This window comes from Canariomyces notabilis, assembly GCF_033297395.1.
Source record: "Canariomyces notabilis strain CBS 508.74 unplaced genomic scaffold N656scaffold_4, whole genome shotgun sequence".
NCBI lineage: Eukaryota > Fungi > Ascomycota > Sordariomycetes > Sordariales > Chaetomiaceae > Canariomyces > Canariomyces notabilis.
In genome coordinates this window covers 471,080-493,376 of record NW_027041826.1, presented here as the reverse complement: position 1 = coordinate 493,376, position 22,297 = coordinate 471,080, and the positions used below count along the sequence as shown (strand labels likewise).

Below are 22,297 nucleotides of genomic sequence, written 5' to 3'. Positions count from 1 at the left end.
CACGAAGCCTTAATAACTGCGTGGCTTTGACCTTCCAATTCCTCCAACAGTTCGTCCACTTCACCTCCGTACTTGGAGGGTCCGCAACACGTGTATTGTATCCGTACCTTCGTAGTGATTTACTAACAACTTGGAACGTTCAACTGCCAGCGATAATATCGGTATAGGGTACGTACCACCACAGCGGCACAGCCTGCCGCCTACGGCCCCACACAAGCTGTTGGACAGCCAATCACATCAGCCATGACGTTGACTCCCTGAATCTGTCTGATGCCCGCAAACATGTATCAGCATGACGCCCCGTCGACGTTTCGAAACTGGCAAGATCCGAAATCTTCTAATATTCCGCCGTCCTTGCCAGTACCAGCACGAATATCCAGTCGACAATCTCACAATGGCTTCCAAATCCTTTTCACGTCGCGAGCATTCCGAGTGTGCCGGAGTTGGAGAGAGTTGGGGAGGGTTGGAGTGAGGCTTGGCTGACTTTCATGGACCCACACCCACTCATAGGGTACCTGACGCCAGATCATGTTGCAGCAGGCCGCGTCACCATCTCCATTGACATGATGGAATTTCCGTAACAGTCAATGCTAGGTACCACTGTCTTTTTCCTTTGGAGATTTCCCTATCTCCATTGTTCATGAATTGATGGAAAATCTAGGATAGATGATGAGTCGTAGAGTCAACACCAATTTCATGTTATCCGTGCATACACTGGATTTCGACAGAGAAGGGTCCATATGTACGGAGGTTTTCGTATGGGCAACTTTTGGAATTTAGAGGCCAAGAGGCTATTGCCGATCCCGCCTCCGGGGTGAGTTTCGACAGACGCGGCTCTCACAGCCAAGGATTCCTGCCAGATGCACATGCCCGTTTCCAGTTCGATTTCCACTCGTTCGACCCTTCCCACATTCACTCCACTTTGGGCCAAGCCGGCCTTTTGCGCTTTTTGGTCTCGTCACTGCTGCGTCTGCGTGTGCTTTCCTTTCATTGTCTGTCCATAATATACTCCGCGCGTCGCCACCTGGGTCTCCGAGGCTGGCCCTTCTCCGGCCTTGGCTGACCTCTTCGACGAGCCTGCTGCTTTTGGTGGCGGAAAGCCTTCATTGGACGCCCAAAACAGCGCCTCAACCGGAAGCGCCTCCCGCACTACTCGGACCGAACGACGTATAAACCCCAAGTCTCTCTATTACTTCCCGCTTGTTCCATGGATTAGATTTGGCTTGTGCATCCGGTCGTGTTGCTTTACGCTCGCTTTTGAAGACAGCTTCAATACTCCGCCGGGCCAATTGACCCGGTCCGTTCAAGACATGAAGACGGCCGCTTTGTTCGCCGTCACGGCCTCGCTCGTTCAGACGGTAAAAGGGATAGCGCTGCCGCAAAGAGACGACGGATTGAAGGTGGTTAGCCTAGATACCGAGAGGCGGGCTCCCCGGAACCCGGTGCATAGAGATAAGCTCAGGAAACGAGACACTGTCACGGTAGGCCTGGACAATGAGGTATGTGTTCCATCGACCGGGTCATGGCCATGCCCCGACACACTCAGCCTGACAACGTTCAGGAAACGCTCTACTTTATCAACGCCACCATTGGCACGCCCGGACGGTCTGTGAGGTTACACCTGGATACGGGATCGAGCGACCTGTGGGTGAATACACCAAGCTCGGGGTTATGTCAGTCGTCGAACCAGCCGTGTCAGTTTGCAGGCACATACACGGCAAACCAGTCTTCGACGTACCAGTACATTGGCAGCTATTTCAACATTTCCTATGTCGACGGTTCGGGCGCGAGTGGCGATTATGTGTCGGACACGGTGACTGTGGGAGGCGCAACGTTGAAGAGGTTACAGTTCGGCGTCGGGTACGTGAGCACCAACTCGCAGGGCATCCTCGGCATCGGGTACCCTCTCAACGAGGTCCAAGTTGGCCGCGCTGGGCTGAGGCCCTACCCCAATTTGCCGGCGCAGATGGTGGCCGAGGGCCTTATCCAGTCGAACGCTTACAGCCTGTGGCTGAATGATCTCGACTCGAACCGGGGCAGCATCCTGTTTGGTGGCGTCGATGCCGAGAAGTATGTCGGCACTCTGGAATCGGTGCCGATCGAGTCAGAATCGGGCGTGTATGCCGAGTTCCTCATCACCCTCACCAAGCTCACGCTCGGCGACCAGACAATAGGCAGTGACCTCGCACTAGCCGTCCTGCTCGACACGGGCTCGTCGCTGACCTACCTGCCCGACGCGCTGGTCTCGGAGATTTACAACCAGGTCGGCGCCGAGTTCGACGACCAGCAAAACACGGCCTACGTGCCCTGCGCCCTAGCCCAGCAACAGGCCACGCTAAACTTTACATTTTCCTCCCCGACGATTGCCGTCGAAATGAACGAGCTGGTCATCGACCTGGTCACGTCGAGCGGGCGGCGCCCGACCTTCTCCAACGGCGTAGAAGCCTGTCTGTTTGGCATCGCCCCGGCCGGCGCCGGGACCAACGTGCTGGGCGACACCTTTTTGCGGTCGGCCTATGTCGTCTACGACCTGGAAAATAACAGGATAGCTCTGGCCCGGACGAACTTCAACACGACGGCGTCGAGGGTGGTGGAGATTGGTAAGGGGGAGGGTTCGATCCCAGGTGCGACGGCGGTTGCGAACCCGGTGAGGGCTACCCAGGGGCTGAGTGGGCTCAACGCGTCAGATCTGTTGTCCGGGGGCGTGAGTTTGAAATCCGGGCTGGGGTTGTCGTTTGTCGCGATGATGGCGGCGACGGCAGGGTTTGTGCTCATGTTTTAGATGAAGTGGGAGGTCACGGCATCTTCTCGTTTATTGGATTGGAGCATTACACCCATTTTTGCATTTGGACGGCGTTTTGGGGATCAGAGGGCCTTTGGGACCATTGTAGGGCGTTCTGGACCGTGTTTCAAGGGAGTGCCTCACTTGGGGACTGAACAGCTTGGGTCGGCTGCATGTTGGGGCTGATATATCCGGCCTACTTTCTGTTGGCCATTATATGTCGTGGAGAGCTCATTGATGGATTATTACATGTGTAGAAAGGCGCGCGCGATACGTGGCCAGTTGATTGGCACGGCAGAGAAAACAACATGATCTCAACGGGTAAATTCCCGTTGCCTTAACATCCAGGTTATGTACGCCGTATTGTGTTATGAATAAGTCTGCCGGCTTGGCCTCTCACATTTGGCTTTCAATTTCGCTCGCGTGAACTTGCTACGGGTCAATGATGATATACCCAGAGCAAAAGGCGGCAGGATACACGAAGAGTCGTTACAATGTGGTGCACATACATACATGTAAAGTTAGGTGCTCGAATCTTCTATTATCTCCAACACTACCTATGAGTGTTACATGGCGAGCGGCGTATACTGTATTCTCCTTCCCAACAAAGCAGTCCCTGCAAGCCAAGTTGACATCACAATAGTGTATTTGCTGTGGATACTGCAACCTCTTTCAATCTGATCCGGACGCAGACTGTCGTGACTCGTGGAGTTCCACTCTGTTGTGGTGTTTAGAACCAACTCCATGGACTAGAATGGACTTAATGGCCGCTTATCTCCGGACTGTCTTCTCATACGGAACTTAGATTTGTGTGTGTATACGGGTATATATTTCCACTTAGATGTGGTTAGACCTTTTGGTGTTTGTGATAACCAGAAGTCAGACGTCTACCTAACCTTGTCTCCTAGCACAAACCGTCCTCTGTTCTTCTGCACTAAAACTAAATAAGCAAGGACAACAATATGGCCTTTCCATACAAAAAGGTCCTCCTAATCGGAGCCACCAGCGGCATCGGCCTGGAGCTGGCCGAGCAGCTCGTCCCTCAAGGCGTGCATGTCATCGCCGTCGGCCGGCGCCAAGACCGTCTGGACTCATTTGTCGCAAAAGCTGGTGAAGCAAAGGCTTCGGGGGTGGCCCTGGACATTGCCGCCATTGACAAGATTCCCGCCTTTGCCAAGGGGTAAGTACTACCTAGTAAATATTGATTAGCACCCCAACCCCCTGCCCCTTTTCCATAGCTCGCGCGCCCAACAATGATTTGACATTTATTTGGCTGACAAAAAGAGTAAAGCATCATCGACGCCCACCCAGACCTGGACTGCGTGTTCCTGAACGCGGGAGTCCAGTATGTGATGGACTTTAGCAAGCCGCAGACGGTGGACCTGGCCAAGATCCAGCACGAGATGACGGTCAACTACATCAGCATGGTCGCCCTGACGCACGCCTTTGTGCCCTTCTTCCAGGAGAAGGCCGCGAGGGGCGACAAGGTGGCTTTCATCTAGTACGTTTTAAACCGGTCAAAGGCGTCTGAGCGAACTTTTTGTTCGGGGCTGTAGTACTAATGTGATGTATATATATATAGCACAACGACGGCTCTCATGTCCCTCCCCTATCCGATGGTGCTGAACTACTCAGCATCCAAGGCGGCGTTGCATGCCTTTATTATCAGCATCCGCGAGCAATTCAAGCACGCCAGGCAGCCGATTGGCGTGCTGGAATTGGTGACGCCACTTGTACAGAGTGAGTATTTATTTCATTTAAGCCTTCAGCACCTGGATTCACGCTAATCACTTGGATACAGCCGAGCTACACAACGGCCAGCCCGGCTGGGGCCCCGACTTCAACCCTGGGATGCCCGTGGTGGATTTTGTCAAGGCATCGCTGGCCGGCTTTGCCGCGGGGGACGAGACGGTGGCGGTTGGGCAAGCAAAGGCCATCTTCGACGAATTCGAGGCCGAAAAGGGCCGCCGTGTCGGGCCTGCGTGGGCGGCCATCCGCAAGGCCATGGGCAAAGCTCACACCTTTGACTGATCTTTGATGTATGTACATACATATGGAGTCCCGTCCAAGTGATATGTCATATGGCCAGTGCAAACGGAATGAACTCTTGCAATCTTGCTGGGTATCAGTTTGGGGAAAGAGCAGTTGCCGATGACTACTGGGCGAGATCTGCATCTGAGTCCCTTAGTCACCGTTGAACGGTGCTGTGAGCGTCAGAGATACTTCACAAAGATTGACAGATACAGTTGCTGAGTTGATGCTCGCGAATCGCTACATGATCCGCTTGAGCTCTGTGATGCTGTACTGGCAAGGGCCATTGCACGCCAAGAAAGCTGATGAATCTGATTCATCATTCTCGGATTGCCTGCCTTGGCGCAGCCCCACCGCAACTGCCAACGTCCCCCACGCCCCCCGGTCTAGGCTATTTTTGTTCCCACGTGTGTTCGGATCATAAATACCGGGCCTGGACCCCGCAATCAACGATGATCTCGATGAGGAGCCTATTTCCCATACACCACCGAAACCACTTTCATCACGAAAATGGCCCTTGTCAAAACCGCTTTGTCGACCAACAACTCGACGCTGCTGGATACAGGCGTCGAGTTTCCCAAAGGCCCCGAAGACACCGTCTCTGCCCTCCGCTGGTCGCCCGCGTTCAATCACGTGGCGGCCGCGTGCTGGGACGGCCATGTCTACATCTACGATGTCACCCATTCGACGACTATCGGGGGCATCAAGGGCATCCGTTCTATAACGGCCAATGCCGCCTTTCTCGACTGCGACTTTAGCAAGGTAAGTCCGATGTGAACTCTAACCCCACAGCTCCCGGGGACGGAAGGACGATGGAGGAAATATAAAAAACAAATACGAACGGTTCCAATAGGTGAGTTTCCTCCGCCTGACTTCCTGTCTGCGACCAATCTACTGACTCAGTGATCGCAGGACGGAACCCTAGCCGCCGCCGGCGCCACAGACAACAAAATCCACGTAATAGACCTCGCCTCAGGCAACACCATGGCCTTGGCAGGTCACGGGGCGCCCGTCCGTGCAGTGCGCTTCGTCGACATCCCCCGCGCCGGCACCCACGCGCCATTGCTCGTCTCGGGCTCGTGGGACCGGACGCTGTGTTACTGGGACCTGCGCCAACCCCAGCCCATCGGGCGCATCTCGCTCAGCGAGCGCGTCTATGCGATGGACGCCTCCGGCCCGCTGCTCGCCGCCGCCACCCCGGACCGCCAGATCCATCTCGTCCATCTCGATGGCGGGAACCCGCTGGCCGTCTCCAAAAAACTCCAGTCCCAGCTCGTGCACCAGCCATCGTGCATCGCTGTTTCTGCTGACGGCTCACATTGGGCCGCCGGCAGCATCGAGGGACGGGTTGACACCCGGGCCGTTGATGAGAAGGAGGGCCAGTAAGTTGGCGCTTTTATTTGCTCTCCCAATGAGCTCACCACAACTAACAATTTACACACAGAAAGTTCAACTTCACCTTCAGATGCCACCACCGCCCTTCCTCAACGTCGCCCAAGTCAGTCACCGAGATCTACGCCGTCAACGCCCTCTGCTTCTCCCCGCGCCGCAGGGATGTGCTCGCCTCTGCCGGCTCCGACGGGACCTTATTCATCTGGGACCTTGGCCGCCACCAGCGTCTAAAGTCCCTGCCCGCTCTCGACGGCGCAATCACGGCTATGGCGTTCAGCAGCAGCACCAGCAACACCAGCAATACCAACAACAACCGCGACAAGCTTGTGTATGCCGTCGGCTACGACTGGGCGAAGGGGTACAGAGGTAATACGGCCACGTACCCGAGGAGGATTGTGCTTTGTGATGTTGGAGATCTTGGTTCCGGGAAGAAATGAAAGGGGAAGTGGTTCTTAAGGAGAGGGTGTGTCATGCCATGTCAGGGAGGATGGTGGATATGCTGTGGGGGGGATGGGGGAGCATAAATTGCTTCTGCTTGGGGAATGAAATGGGATGGAAAGACATGGCGATGATGATATTCGGGGCTTTGTTCACACGAGCCTGGGAAGTATCACTTCTGGAAGCGGAACAGACTTGGAAGATTGAAGGAATATTTCCTATTCGTTGATTTGCTGTCGTTGATTGCAAGGGCCAAGGGAACGGGATACAGATTGGCAGGGCATTTGGAGGGACGATGTGAGCTTGGACTCACGGGCCAGATGGTGCGAGATTGATGATATTTGGTGGACCGCTGAGGAGCATTTTGACAGTTGTGGGATGGAATATCGCGCAAATCCTTCAGCCATTACTCTTCCGAGCCAGCATGCGCTCGCAGGTGGTCGGTTGTAGACACATAGATTCGGAAAGCAGCAAATACATGGCATGACACGCCCCAAGCATTCATCCCCCTGTGGTGACTCTGAGAAGAGTGCGTGCTCCGTCGCGTGGTACACATCTTCAGTCAACAGGCTATTAGCAGCCATCTCTCGGACACAACCTGGCATTAAGATGCTTCATTGCCAAACCGTATCACCGTCATCGTGTCAATGTTAATGTCAACGGATAAAGCCCCTTTCTAAAACAGGGGCCATTTTGTCTCGTCTTGTTTAGTGACAATAATACCACGAACCAGATCCAACCCCGTCGAAGGCATAGTCTACCCACAGAACCATCCAGCATACATCCCTACTGCCTAGATATATATAGTAGCCCGGGTTGTCCCCTCCCATTGCAAGATATCCTGATCATCCCAAACTCCATCCACCCCATTTGAAAGGCCAAATCCATCCCAAAGTCCATAAACTCAACAGCCCATTTCCCCTGACCAGACAAACAAATGCATAGCAGCACCGTTGCCGTGTTCACACCCAGGACAAAAGATCCTCAAAAACTCTAGCCAAAAAGATGTGTGTGGCTTGCACCAACCATACTGGACCGCAGTGCAGTAGAATCAAAACCTATCTATGACTACTGACTTCCCCTTTACCGACCCTACCATAACATATCATACCATATCATACCGTAGAATACCATACCGCATTTACCGTGCCCATCCATACCTTACCTACCATACGCCTAATCCCATGCCCAAAGCCCCAGCAAAGCCCAGCACCTATCCCACTCCTCAAGCCACACACACATGGAGGGAGGGAGGGAGAGGAGTAGGTAGGGAAGGCGGAGGGACCAACTAGAGAGAGGGAGAGAGAGCAAAAGGAACCGGGTAGCGTGCACCTCTATGCCAGGTAACCAGCAACAGAAAACATGCACGAACTGAGAAGAGAGAAGAAGACGGCAGCGGTATTAGAGATGTATCAATATCATAAGACTTTAATGCAATGTACCCCATTCCGTATTCCTTATTCCGTTCCGTTATTCCCCCTGCCTTGCCTAACCCGCCCCTGCGCCCAAACCACCCTTCCCTTTCACTCCGTTAAGCTTTAAGTACGCTCCCGTCATCGTCAAGTCATTCATTCCCCGAAGCCCCAACAAACCCCCCAAATCGAAAGCCAGGCACATACAGAGATCCCAGCATGTAGCTACGGGCGCTGAAGGGGACTAATTAAGGTGGCTAAGATAAAATAAGAGCAAGAAAAATACCCTTGTGAGGACCATGGGCCCCTGTCCGCTAATAACACAACCGCTCGGGGCTCACGACCCAGCGCCAGAAGTGGCAATTGGCAAGCGTGGATTAATAATGACGAGAATGAAGCAAGCCGTCTTGTAAAACACCCAGTCCACGCTTTAGATGATCGGGGAAAAAAGAACAAGAAAAAGGAGCCCTTTTCCACTAACTGCAATATCCCTAGCTGAGTGGTCATGTAGGAGCTGGCGGTCCCTCTCTTTCACCGCTCTTACCATTCGGCGATGATGGGCCGGCAGAAGACGGCGGCGTGTGATTTTGCGGTGAGCTATTGTCCCCAGCACCGTTCGCATTGCCATTGGAGTTGCTGTCGGCGTCGGCGTCGGCATTAGCATTATTATTGGCATCCACCGGGGCCGCCATTGCAGCAACCAGGCGATCGATGGCGGTGTTCTTCCCGACAGCGGTGGCTTTGAAGATGGCAACTTGCGCCTTCATCTGTTCGAGGAGGTCCTCTCTGTCCTGACCTTGAAGCGTGTTGAGGAGCGTTTCTTTTAGGACAATCAGCAAAAACCGTAGCTACCCCAGAATGAGAGACGGGCGGGACTTACGCATCACGTAATTGCCATATTGGTCCTTCATCACCTGGAGCAGCGGGCTGTTGCCATCGTTTCCGGGGGCTTTGACGATCTGGTCTCTGATGGCCCGTCGTTCCTCGGTCGTGCCCTTTCGGATGCACTTCTCAACCACGTTCGATGCGTGTTTGTTCTTCGCGTAGGTCAGGGCCATCGGGGTTACGGTGCTGATTATCCTTGCCCGGTCTTCAGGCTTCCCTTTGTCCAGAACTTTTTGGATCACGTAGTTGCCGTACTGATCCGACAGAAGACTGTGCGCTGAGGCGTGCAACTCCTTCATTATGGCGGCGATGTCAGCCTCGTTTCCCCGCATGAGTGCCTTCTGAACGACGCGACAGCCGTGCACGTGCGCAGAGAGCTCGCCAACGCGGCCCTTGAAACTATCCATGATGAAGTCAATATGTTGTCGAGGAACCAAGTCCATCACCATAGAAACGACGTGGTTCCCGTGCTCGTCCTTGATGACGCTCAAAATATCCGGCTCCAACTCCTTGGCGAGTTCGACTTGTTCTTCAACAAGCACATGCTTCAAAGCCTAGAATCTGTCAGTTTGCGCCGAGCCAGACCTACAGCTGGGTCGGTCATTTACCTTCTGGACTACCCGGCAGCCATACTTCTGCATCGACAGGTCGACAATCTTCCCTTTCATTGCTCGGAAGAGAATTCTCTTCTGCACTAAATCGCCGTGCTCAAAGAATTTCTGAATCACATAGTTGCCAAACACGTCCTGCATCAACTGGACAGCGTTTGGTTCGATCTCTCGGAAAACCATGTTCTTTTCATCACTGTTGGCCGTCTCTAGTTTTGTCTGGATGAACCGGGAGCCATGCTGGTCTCCACAGAACTCGATGACGTGCTCGTAGAGATCCTGGATCTTCCCTGGTGAGTCTTGGGCCGCTCGGAATGGGTAGCTCAGCGGCAGACTCCTTACCTTGAGTTCGTAGCGTTTATCTGCTTTTGCAGCTGATCTGAATTCTTCCAAAAGCAAGCTTCTAATACCCGTCCCTGGATCCTGCCCTCTGCCACGTTGCATTGGCAATCCAGCAGCGGCGGCCGGGTAAGCTGGCAGAGGCATGTCAAACCCGGGTATGGGGACATGCCTCAAGCCGCTGTACGGATCGTATAGAGGATAAGGTAGGTACCCCTGGCTGTAGTAAGGGTGTTGCGGTGGATAGAACCCTGCTTGCTGCTGCTGCAAGATCTGCGGACCTAGCCCTCGCCGATCGATATCTGCGCCTGACCTGTGGTCGCGGGACGCCGGTCTTGACCATGCTTCGCTATTCGACTGAGGGGCCGCGAAACCCCTGGGGCTACTCAGTCCGGCACCGGGGCGGTATGTGCTCCCAGCCGAGGAGCTGCGGTCCAGGGCAGCGGATCCGCGTCTCTCGAATGCCGACCCATTTCCGTACCCCTCTCTGGCAAGGCCATTTGGATAGGCCTGGCTGTTTTCCCACGGCTGCGACACGGGATTGAACTGAAAGGACTGGGCCCCGTTGCGGTAGTGGGCACCATTGAGATCACTATCCATCGTCATCCTTCCTATACGCTCTGAGATTTCAGCTTCGTCAGTCCGATGTGTGCCAGCTTGATCGTAGGTCTTGGGGTTGAGCGCGTTGAATGAGAGGCCAGAGGTCAGAGATGGTCTTTGGGAGTGCATCGAATTCGCCCCGGAAGCACCGTAGCCGAAGGTAGGCAGTTCGGACTCGGGCTGGCTCGTCGGGGGGAGACCGGAATCCCGTGATGGCCCGCCACCCACTCCATTGAAGTACGTCGGCTCTTGTCCGGCCCGCTGGGACCCCGAAAATTGGCCTAATCTCTGCTCGGGCTCAAGGCTCAACGAGCCAAAAATGCCGGCGGTCTCCTTCTCGTCTACTAAGCTCGACAACCTCGAGGTATGCCTGTGCGGGCCGGTAGAGGGGTCCAATGCAGTAGCCGGCCTCGACCCAACTGGTGCCCTCTGGGCGAGGGTGGATGCAGCAGGGTAGTACGATTTACCGTTCATACCATTCAGATCAAGACCCGGTGCGTCGGACCGAGTTCTAACCGGTGATGTGTTTCCAGGCGGAGCGCGGGCTTGTGTGCTGTCTGTCGAGTTCCACCGTCCTGGCCGACTCGCCCAGGGATCTGCTTCGGATGTGGCAGCAAGGGCACCGGAACCGGAAGGACCGCTAGGAAACGAATCGGTGATGTCTTTCAGCCCATCAGCCTTCCGCTCTTCGTTGTGGCGATTAAACACCTTTCGTGCAGACGAACCTCTAAGCCCAACCGAGTCTCTGTTCCTAGGAAACCCTCCGATACTGTTGTTGCTCCATATCCCGTTTGCTTGCCAGCCCGTACTGGTGAAGCCGTTTGTGCGGGTCTGCTGCTGCTGCTCGTTTCCGTTCGCCATGCTGGCGCTGGAGAGGTTGGGAAATCGGTTCGACCGAGACTAATTTGCGGATTGAAAGGTCAGCTGGGGATGGCAAGGAGAGCACACTGTCTGCGGACGAGATTGAGAAGGTTTGGCGTATTGCGAGGGGAATGGTGTGCACCGGGCAGGCTCCAGCGGTGCAACCCGAAGCTGCCAATGCCAGCAGGCTGGCTAACAAGACGATGGATTGCTGAGGGAAGTCACGACTCACCGTGCCCGTCATGGCGCAATGCGAAGTCTGCGTATGCACTGGTGTAAATTATGTATGGGATGATGGACTAACAAGCGTTGAACGCTTCGAGGGTTTGTAGCAGCAGCGGGCAAGCAAGACTGTCCGCACGAATAGACGAAGGTAGTTAATGTGAGTAAGTAGTGTTGGAGGTTAACGGTACTTCCGACGAACGAGAACCGTCGCTGCGGGGACTCGTCGAGCGCTACACCCGACTTTGCGCTGCCGCGTGGGAAGGGGGGAAAAAGGGCAAAAGAATGGATTGGTGTTTGTCCTTGGAGCGGTTCGGTAGTATATGCCTGGGTTTCGGGACGAGACTTGGCGGGAGGTTTATGGAGAGGCTGCAAGAGAGTCGAAGCGAGGTCAGAGCAAACAAAGGTAGGGGACCGGACGGTTGGGAAGCAGTGGGGAGGAGGACTCGGTAAGGCTGATGCGTCCCACAGCACTGCGAAACTAAAGTTTGAGCGGAGGGTGGTGGTGGGGAGTTGCTCAACTGCAAGACAAGGTTAGCGTAGAAGGTTAGATGGAGGACAGGGGTGCAAGGAATGCTGAGACCAGCCTAGAAAGGGTCCCCACCGTCCCAGCAAACAGCCCCAAAAAAGAAGATTTTTTGTGGAGATGAACCAACCTTCAGGGAAGGGCAGGAGGGCGGTGACGGGAAATCGGCGAAATCGGATTGTGCACGGTAACGTATACTATGTATGGACAGCGACAGGGGGGCAGGGGGGAAGGGGAAGGGGGGGAGGGGGCCAAGCGTGGCCTTTGAGATCGCTAGCTCCCCGTCTGCGATGCACCGAATCAGCAACTTCGGACGATGGTCGATTCGATAAGCATCACTGCGGGAAGACCTTTTGTTGTTAATGCTGGCGGAATTTGCTATGGTTTAAATACCTATGCAGAAGGAAAAGGCCGCAAAAAGCTCACGTGATGGATGAGATGGCACGGCGAGAAACTTAGGTGAACTGTGCTCGAGCCGACTGTTTCACGCTACACTTGATGTTGTCGCCGTCGGTGGTCGATGGTTTGGGATCTACTCGGCTGTGTTGATAATTTGTGGGGTTTTCGTAGGGTCGCCCCCACCAACGAAGTAAGAACCACCGCGCGAAAGAAAGCTGGTGACACACGACAGGAGCGACAGTCGCAACAGTGCAACGCTGCAACAACCGGGTGCGCTGCGGCGGGGAGAAAGGACCTGGGGGCTGTATGTACGTGTACTTTTCTGCTCCCATTCAACGCCGTCCAAGCTTCCAGGCTCCAAATTCCCAACAACACATTGTATGAGGTACGAATACCGCAACTGGAACTATGTACCCTCGTACCGCTGTGGATATATCTACCCAAAATTTCGTAGTCTCGTTGGAGTACGCCGTGTGGCTGCGTAGCCACTGTTTCTCGACTGCTCGACTGCACACCTGGACAACCCCAGTTGTGTGTTGGATTTGTCCTGTGTGATGTTCAAGGTTGTTGGTCTTCCGGCCGAGATTCCGGCAAATCGATTGGCGGTCCGATGCTGAGGTGCTTCCAGGCCAATGGATCTACCTAAGCTGGATTTGCTTGTCCAGAAGGAGAGATCATAGGTCGCCGCAACGCGCTACGAGGACAACCTGCTGGGCGAAGGGATCTCGTTGCCGTCGTCGTCGTTAACTCGAATATCGCCAGCCTCGTGATCGAACCGTTAAGAAGAGCAGCGAACAACAAGAGGAAGAATTTGTAACCAGCAGTGAAAAGTCAATGAATATACATGTGTATGCACAAATATGCATGAGTAGGTACACGCCGTCTTCTCGTCACTCCTGGCAAGGGGCACAAAAGTGCAACTCCCTTAGGTACTCTCTTAGGCTCAACGGTGCCACCAGCTACAATATATAAGGGGCTGCCAGAGGGAAGCGGGGGCAACCACGGGTCAAGAAGGCACAAAACAGCAGGCATCACATCTATAATACGAATAATACAAGCACTCCGTTGCCGTTTCGGTGCATGGTACCTATGCAGCGACACAGAAAACTATGAGCGGGAATATCCGGCCTGCGTCAATCTTCAATAATGGTTAGAAAACCGCAGATCTGGAGTTGGATAACGCAATATGAGTGGATGCTCCATAGCTACCTGTCGGTCAGCCAGACCACTGGTAGGGGGCACGTCTTGCGGGCGGTCGAGGCCCTACACATAATTGTATGTACGGATGTGGGGGGTGTTCACAGTAAACATCAGGCGCGGCAAGGGATGTCTCTGTCGGTCTGTCTTGTCAAGCTCAGACGAGGGAATGCTCTTTATCTCCGCTGCTATAACGGGCCAAGAGGTTCGAACGACATCTGCGCAAATGTCCGGTAACACGCCCTAGATGATCGATTTTGATGAGCCGTTCAGGAGCTGAATTCGGGGTAAAATCGGCCGTCTTCTGCATGGAGACAACCAGGGCTGCCTGAAGGGTACGTTATGTATCTTGCGACTTCGAGCGATCTGGAGGCCGTGAGTTCAGCTGATATACTCCTCATTATGCCCGTCTCTTTCTCTCGATGCAACCTATGCATGACAAGACCTGTAAAAATACACTCGAGACTAAAGACTTCCGGGATGCTTTCCTGCTGAGGGCTTCGAGGTAAGTGCTCGATATACTTACTGGCTTCGGGTCCTTGTGAGTCGCTGTATGACCCATCGAAACTAGGCTGGCCAGTCCGTTCAGTAGCCCTCGCTTGAGCCTCAGAACGTTGCCAAGGACCAGGAACGGTCGTTTGGCCCGGTTTGCGGCCTATTGTTTCAAAAGATGGAAACAAAGTGGGACAATCGGCATAGTGCAGGAAGAGCAGAGCAGTTACCATGCACACCATCCCGTGCTTCCCGGCTGCGGCGGAACCTGTAGGCCGTGGACCACTTACCTTGGCGTTAGGAGACTGCTTGTTCGTGCAGGGTCGTACATGCGTACAGTACTGTACTTGTACGGCCTCGTTGACACACTCCGACCATAATTCTAGGTAGCCTTGAACCTGCCGTTATTCCATGATGGCTGGCTGTGCTAATAACCAACACAGGACTCGTCTCGTCTCGATCGGTTTCGACCCCGCCAGATGCCGGCGCGGCTACCTGACTCATGCGTCTCCGGCTCTCCCGGCGGCTCTACGGCCGAGGCTACCTCCGCTCATAAATGCCGAGTGATTGATGCCTCTTTGCCGCTCAAGACCGCATTGTAGGAAGCCAAGTCTGCCAGATACACAGATCTGAAAGCTGCATAGCAATGATAGCATGCTCCTTGGCTTAGCCAGCAGAATCCCGTCAACCTAAGCGCTGTAAAACGACCTGAAATGGCAGGAAGCATGCGCATGAGCGCTTCAACTGACACAGGTATGTACTACTGGCGTAGATGAGACAGTCTAATGCCGTGCTTTGGACTTTATATGTCTGTCGATGACCAGCACTTGCCCGTTACCGGACAGCACAAGAGCGTGGACTTGCCGATGGTCGTGTAGGGTAATGCCTCCATCATCTTGGTGGTAAAGGTCATACAGGGCTGGGATCGGTTGAGAGCCGGTGTAATAAGTTATAAACGACAAAGGTAGCATCAGAATCTTGCCGTGCCCAACTTGACCTGCGCCTCTCTTGTCAGCGTTGTCCGGTTTTCGTCTTCTCGCTCCAGGTCATGATGCGCTATTCTGGTGGATTGGGTGGCTGGATTGTGCGATGGTAGCATCCTGCTTGCTGGCCACGGCCCTGGTTACTGTCTGCAACGCATCCACAGCAGCTCAGTGAACTACATGGAGGCAACCGTCTTGTCCGTCGTACGAAGTAGTCGCGGAAGAGATAGTGGTCTCGATTCAACCTTCTGAGCATCCAAAGGGCAGAACATCCTGTCCGCTGTTGTCCTCACGCTGCGCATCCTCAGATGACGGTCCAGCAGGATTTAACATGTGCCGCAGAGAAAGGAGGGAGCGCCCTTCCACACCAGACTCCGGAGAACCTCAGTGACTCTATTAGCAGGTGTTTGCTCTCCTGACAGTTGCCGCCGATGGCAGTTTAGTGCAGCTGTGAGGGACGCCTGTAGATGAAACTGTTGGGTTTGACTGGAGGAGGAAACCTTTCGATTGCGTGACGAGCTGCCAATATATAAGCTCGGCGGCTAACGGTGAGATGTGAGATCACGAGAAAACTCGCAGTTAGCGCCGCTGCCGCATGTCGCCGGTAGCTGATGGGTACTCCGTATAACGTAGTAAATCAACGTCGCATGATATGCGTGGAATGATTTCTGGAGGATTAGCAAGTGGCGGTTCTGTCGTGTTTCCTTGAAAGACCACCTCAAGTCCTCAACGACACTGAACCCTCTTTGTGCCCTGCGGTCTAGGCCGACCCTGCCGAGATCCCCGCAGCTGTTGCCTGTGTGAAGTGCAGCCAGAATCGAGGCACAGCTGCGAGCAGGGGACGGCCAAACGTTAGCGGCTCCCAAATTGGGCCCCGCTTACGTGCTGGTCAGAAAGGGTTCTGATTGGCTAGTAGTGGAATTAGGCGGGGCAGTTCATCCCAATTCAGCAAGCTCACTGGCTAGCGTAGCATCTCCCCTGAAGCAGGCCGCAGGATTACTTGTGCAAGGAAACGCCCAACTCTGCTCTCCTTCACCTCCTCTCTTTTTCCTCCCTCTACATCGGCGTCACGGCTCAAGGGATTGTTCTGTCATTCTTTCTGTCACTCATTTCAAGTTTCCCGCTGGGGATCTCCATGGTGTCGACTTCACTCTTTTAGTCGATATCCGTCCTGTCTTTTGTCGATCCGGCTGCCGTGACACGCGAAATTCTACACCGTACATTACGTCTTCGGAGCGGCCCTTGCGTACGTCTAATCTCTTCTCGATCGCTCTGCGCCGTTCAGAGCCCGGGCAATGCAAAGATGGCCGGACCATGAAGCTGACAACACTACTGATTTCTAGACTCATCTGTCCATACACTGTAATTTGCACTGCATCAATCGCAGTTCAGCACGTTTATATTTATCCCATCTTCAACCATCATGGACTCAATCACACGGCTCGTCTCTCGGGGCACCGAACAGGATGGGGATAATAGCTCAACCGTCAACATTCTGATTGCCCTTCTCGTTCTCGTATTATGCGGTCTAATTGCCTTCGCCGTTCTCGTTCTTCTTCGGAGGATGCAAAGACGGAGGAAAATGATGGCCGAGACTCTGCCGCAGTATCAGGACGTCAAGCGCACGGGCAACCACCGGCGTCTCACTATCCAGACCAGCAAGGCCAATGGCAGGTCAAGCGTCATCGTCGTGAGCAACGGCCAGCCCATGCTAGCGAATCCCCAGTCGCCGCCCCACTCTCCCGACAACGTTCCTGAAATCCACATCACCTTCCCTGACGAGCAGGATGACCAAGGCCGGCCGAAGAGCGGTCGGGTTGTCGTCGTGCGCGTGGGCGACAGCACCATCGGCCTCGAGCCTCTGCACGACGAGCAGCTCCCCGCCTACGAGAAGGAAAGCCCCACGCAGTTTTATGCGCTCGACATTGAAAAGATCGGCGGCTTGAAGGAGAAGGAATTCCACTAAAGCCACAGCAGTCAGCGCTTACAGAAAAACCCTAAATAAGCGCTCGTTCGGCACGAGCGGGCCAGGCATCCTTACGACTTGATGGGCTTGCGGAGTTGCGAGGAACGGGCAGGGAAACGAATCAGATACCACCATACACACGCCGGCGCTGCATTTCGCTTCTAATTCGGGTGAGCTAAGCCTCGCACTCGCAGTATTTCAACACTGGCCGAGGAGGATTCATTTTGGCAGCCTGGCCAGGGGAGCAATGATGGCCAGCCCTTTCCACCACATAGGCCACGACAGCGCGATGGTGGCCGCATACATTCGACATTTGATGCTTTTGGATGGCAATCGGGGGGAAAGAAGCGCTGCTATGTATATCTGAGATGCGTTTTCGACTGCATTGGGTGGGCTTGTGGCATATTTGTACGGGATATTCTAGTATTGTATAATTACTATTCAAGGCTTGCCGTCCGGCGGGCTTTTTCCTTTTCTCTTACTGCCAGGCCCGGCCGAGGTCCTATCAACGGAGCATATCTCGCTCCCGCTAGAGCGGAAGCTCTTGGCGAAGCGTCTGGGCTCCTCTACGACGACATGCTGCCATGATGCGAGCTCCCGACTGACATGCAATTGAGTTCGATTCGTCAATATGCTCCTCACCTCAAGGTAATCCGGCAAGGTACCAGGCAGAGGTTGAACACACTCTACTTCGTAAAAAGAAGAATGAGGGTTAGGGATACCCATGCGTCATAGCGACCCTCAAGGGACCCAACAGCGGTGGAGATATGTGTCTTCGCGGCGCGTTTTGGAACTGGAGATGTCAAACCTCTCCAAACTCCCACATAACGCCCAAATCTGCTTCAAAATGGCGCATTTCCCTTCAATTTCTTCAATTGCTGTTTGAATTCTCGCTAGTTCAATGGCAGCTGAAAACTTGCTCTAATTCTTGGACTCAGCAGCCTTTCCCTTTTGTCAGATCCTTGCCTTTCCCGGTTCCTAGGCTGCTGTCCCGAATCCTCAGTTAACACTCCTTTCCTTTAGCTCTCTGCTTAGTCCTCGCCGACAATGCCGCCGCCCCAACCGACGCCCAAGAAGGCCGTGCCCGCACCCGACTACAAAACCGTCGCCGCCCAATGGGCAGCTGCAAAGCGCGCCAAGGAGATTGAGGATGCGGATCGCAAGGATGTCGACGACGAGAAGGAGGATCGTGGACAAGTCAGCGAGCGGGAGCAGAGGAGGGCGCGGCTTGAGGCGGCGCGCAAGGCGGGCTACCAGGCCCGGTGGCTGTGGACGACGGGCTTCTGGGTCTGGATGACGTGCATCCACCTCGTGGGCATTGCCTGCTTCACCAGCGGGTTTCTGCTGACGAGGCTCGTTCTGGAGGACAAGGCGCGTTGTGACGAGCCGCCAACCGGTAATTCGAGCGTGCCGCACCTGCTGCCGGCGTGGCCGGGCAAGGGCACCGTCGACGGCGGCTGCTGGCATCCCAGGACGTTTGAACGAGCCGTGATCGTGGTCATCGACGCGCTGCGGTACGACTTTACCGTGCCCGTCGAGGACAATGCGCCGTTCCATAACGCATTTCCGTTCATGTACGAGACGGCCGTGAGGGAGCCGAGGAATGCGTTTCTCCGGCCGTTCATTGCTGATCCGCCGACGTCGACGCTGCAGAGGTTGAAGGGCTTGACCACGGGGACGCTGCCGACGTTTGTCGACCTGGGCAGCAGCTTCTCGGGCACGGCAATTGAGGAGGATAATCTTCTTATGCAGCTCCGGGATGCTGGAAAGCGCATTGTGCATCTGGGGGACGACACGTGGGAGGCCCTCTTTCCTGGCTACTTTGTGGGAAACCTGAGCAGGGCGTACGACAGCTTCAATGTCTGGGACTTGCACACAGTCGATAATGGCGTCATGGAGCACATCTTCCCCCTAATGAGCCGGAAAGACGAGTGGACCCTCCTCGTCGGACACTGTTTGGGTGTCGACCATGCCGGCCACAGATATGGACCTAACCACCCTGAGATGACGAAGAAATTGCGCCAGATGGATGACTTTATTCGCCGCCTGGCCGCGACTGTGGACGACAAGACACTGCTGGTCGTGATGGGCGATCATGGCATGGACGAGAAGGGCGATCACGGCGGCGAGAGCGACGACGAAGTTCAGGCTGCTCTTTGGATGTACTCCCCGAAAGGCATCTTTGGCAGGACGAAGCCCGAGTATGTCGTGCCTCCGTCCACGGCCAAGATCCGCCCGGTTAACCAGATTGATCTCGTCCCCACCCTGGCCCTATTGTTGGGTATCCCTATCCCTTTCAATAACCTTGGACGGCCAATTGAGGAAGCCTTTGCTGGTGCTGACGGCACCGCATGGGAGAATCTCGCTGCTGTGGAGCGGATGACGGCAGCTGGTATCAAGCGGTACCAGACGTCCTATTTTACCGTTCGGGGTATCGAACAGTCTTCGGCCCCTGGCTCCCCTGCAGACCTGTGGGACAAGGCTGAAGCTCTGATCTCCAAGGGTGGGAAACTGGACTGGGCCGCTGTCTTCTCTGCTTTCGCCTCGTACCAGGAAGGGACGCTGCGTCGATGCAAGGAATTGTGGGCGAGATTTGACCTCAAGAATATGATTACCGGTATTGTTATCATGGCTCTTGGGGTCATTGTTCTTCTCCTTTATGTTGCCAGTGGTGGAGACGACGATGTCATTGACGATCCAGAGCTGGATCTCGCAGAGAGAACTCTTGAGCTGCAGGGCGTCAAGGCTGACGCTGAAGTAGCGCCTTCAGACCTTGACAAGCGTCTAGTTTCCCCCGCCCTCCTTGGGGCATTGCCTGGCTTCTTCGGCGGTGTCATCCACTCGTTTGTCTCAGGGGAAGGTGATTGGTACCGAGGTTCCACTCTTGCCGCCCTCACCAGCATCGCGACAGTCATGGTCTCGATGCCAGATGTGAGAATAGCCGCCTGGAATATCTTGCCAAAGACACTCTGGGGTTGGTTGGCCCTAGTCTTTACCATCAGCCAGTCTGTCGGCTTTGCCTCTAATTCCTACACAATCTGGGAGGACTCGATCCTTCTGTTCTTCATGACAACCTTTGGCTTTATCACGGCTCTATCCGCGCTCAGGCTACCCTCCCTCGCTGACCGTTACCTGAGCATCTATCACTCGGTCCTCTTCGTGCTACTCGGGCGTTTGGCTTCTTTCTCCAAGCTCTGTCGTGAAGAACAGATGCCGTACTGCAGCTCGACGTATTACGCCTCCTCAACATCTTCGACCTCAGCGCCCTGGCAGCTGGTCATCCCCTTTCTGGTCTGCATCATTCTCCCATCTATCATCAAAGCCTACCTACAGCAGACCCGGTCCTACGAGGGCCTAGCCCCAAGCTGGATCGGCTACGTCTTCCGCACAGGCCTCTTCATGTCAGCCCTCTACTGGCTCCTCGATTCCGCCGACAACGGCAACTGGATCCCCGGCCTACCGGACAAGACAGTCAAAACCATATCCGTGTATACCGCCCAGATGGTCCTCGGCCTGGCCCTCGTAGCCGGCACAACAGCCTTTATCTGGGCGCCGCCCTGCGTCTCCATCGTCACCTCTGCCCTGCCTTCGCAGCCAGGCAAAGCCCAAGTCGCCATTCTGGGCTACGCCAACGCCCACGGCGCGCGGTATCTCCTGCTTCCCCTCAACATTCTCGGCGCGTGCTTCTTGCTCTCCAAACCCATGGGCGCCGGCGCACTAGGCGTCATGATCTGGCAGATCCTCTCCCTTCTTGAGATCCTAGACCTCAACAACCTTTCCACCTCGCCCATCGGCCCCGTCATGCTCGCCGTGCTCGGCACCTTCCACTTCTTCAAGACGGGCCACCAGGCCGTGCTGAGCTCGATACAGTGGGACAGCGCCTTCATCCCGCTCTTCACCATCCGCTACCCGTACACCCCAATCATCGTCGCCCTGAACACGCTGGCGGGCCAGATCCTTGCCACCTCGGCCGTTCCCCTCCTCGTGCTCTGGAAGGCAGGGCCAAAACGCAAGCGCGTGCTCGAGTCCGTCAGCCGCGCCCTCGGCGCCTTCGTCGCCTACTTCGCCGTCGAGAGCCTCGCCACCATGCTCTGGGCCGGCCACCTCCGCCGCCACCTCATGCTGTACCGCGTCTTCAGCCCGCGCTTCATGACGGCCGCCGTCGCGCTGCTGGCCGTTGACGTTGTGGTAATAGTGGTCGCGCTTGCCGGGGTCAGGGTCAATACCATGGCCGTTGGGGAGGTTTTTGGGTGGGCCGAGTAGACCGTTATCTCATTCTGCCGTGGTCTCGAAGACCGTCGGACTGGGAATATGTACAGATAGATCAAGAGAGGGAAGGGCGTTCCCCGAATTTATTTGTTTTTCAATAGTTGGGACATGGACTTGTGCATCGATAGAGCTTGTGAAGGTGATCGAACTTCGTTCTAGGTTCTAGGGCTATAGAATGGTATACCCCTCTGGAGGATAATCCTAGATAGCCTGAGTCTGTCGCAAGGGTTATGAATGTCATGTACCCGTCATCTCATCTTACACCCGTCTAATATTCAAATGTCTACAAATAGACGATACTCCTTGCGTTTGCAGATGCACATCAGTACCTGACCGGCGGTCCACGTATTGTGCAGTGTGCATACTTATTTGTCGCCGGATGGTTATCCTGAGCTCGAGATTCGACTCCTAGATCACTATTGCAGGATCGCTAGCCGCTTGTTTCTTGATGTACCGTCAGGAACAGGTTATCCCATCAAAGGCGCATACTGCATATCGTCACATATAGCATAGATACAAACATATAGCATAGATCCAATTCACGGATGATTGTTGGGACACCATGTACATATTATCCCCAGCATGCTATGCTCATCACACTACATGCATACAATATGGTATTCTCCAGTGGCAACCCACATTCTAAACCAGCCTATAACTTCACATGCGCGCTGCTTGGTGAAGGCAGACTGTGGCTTCGGCCAAAGACCGCATAATGTTGAAAACGCCGTTCGCACCCCTGACCGACTCAACTGGCAAGTCAAGTTTCCCTGAACCAACACCGAGCCCCCGAAAAAAGTAGAGTCCCTTTTCATCCCCGTGACCGCAAAACGCCGTGTTGAGTATGGCGAACCCCCTCCCGATTATGCTAATGCTGTTGAACCAGATCCGGATT

At 54.7% G+C, this 22,297-nt stretch overlaps 6 protein-coding genes across 6 annotated transcripts; 5 read left to right on the top strand and 1 right to left on the bottom strand.

The window, feature by feature from the left end:
• Positions 1-1,310: 1,310 nt before the first annotated feature.
• On the top strand, positions 1,311-2,782 carry N656DRAFT_787654 (acid protease; the record flags this gene model as incomplete). Its single annotated transcript, XM_064816629.1, has 2 exons — positions 1,311-1,499; positions 1,562-2,782. 2 exons carry the CDS (start codon positions 1,311-1,313, stop codon positions 2,780-2,782), a joined length of 1,410 nt encoding a protein of 469 aa, XP_064672667.1.
• A 962-nt stretch (positions 2,783-3,744) lies between these two features.
• On the top strand, positions 3,745-4,813 carry N656DRAFT_787653 (NADP-dependent dehydrogenase-like protein; the record flags this gene model as incomplete). Its single annotated transcript, XM_064816628.1, has 4 exons — positions 3,745-3,962; positions 4,074-4,283; positions 4,365-4,522; positions 4,584-4,813. The coding sequence occupies 4 exons, from the start codon at positions 3,745-3,747 to the stop codon at positions 4,811-4,813; spliced, it is 816 nt and encodes a 271-aa protein (XP_064672666.1).
• A 510-nt stretch (positions 4,814-5,323) lies between these two features.
• On the top strand, positions 5,324-6,642 carry N656DRAFT_704264 (WD40 repeat-like protein; the record flags this gene model as incomplete). Its single annotated transcript, XM_064811163.1, has 3 exons — positions 5,324-5,575; positions 5,726-6,195; positions 6,258-6,642. The coding sequence occupies 3 exons, from the start codon at positions 5,324-5,326 to the stop codon at positions 6,640-6,642; spliced, it is 1,107 nt and encodes a 368-aa protein (XP_064672665.1).
• Positions 6,643-8,558: 1,916 nt separating this feature from the next.
• N656DRAFT_703751 (ARM repeat-containing protein) lies at positions 8,559-10,961 on the bottom strand (the record flags this gene model as incomplete). The annotated part of the gene is made up of 5 exons (XM_064811118.1): positions 8,559-8,875; positions 8,936-9,494; positions 9,549-9,827; positions 9,891-10,138; positions 10,169-10,961. The coding sequence occupies 5 exons, from the start codon at positions 10,959-10,961 to the stop codon at positions 8,559-8,561; spliced, it is 2,196 nt and encodes a 731-aa protein (XP_064672664.1).
• A 5,629-nt stretch (positions 10,962-16,590) lies between these two features.
• Positions 16,591-17,133, top strand: N656DRAFT_787650 (uncharacterized protein; the record flags this gene model as incomplete). Its single annotated transcript, XM_064816627.1, has 1 exon — positions 16,591-17,133. The coding sequence occupies one exon, from the start codon at positions 16,591-16,593 to the stop codon at positions 17,131-17,133; it is 543 nt and encodes a 180-aa protein (XP_064672663.1).
• Positions 17,134-18,020: 887 nt separating this feature from the next.
• Positions 18,021-21,709, top strand: N656DRAFT_481439 (uncharacterized protein). The gene has a single exon (XM_064809804.1). It carries the CDS (start codon positions 18,181-18,183, stop codon positions 21,394-21,396), a length of 3,216 nt encoding a protein of 1,071 aa, XP_064672662.1. The 5' UTR covers positions 18,021-18,180; the 3' UTR covers positions 21,397-21,709.
• The last annotated feature ends 588 nt before the right edge of the window (positions 21,710-22,297 follow it).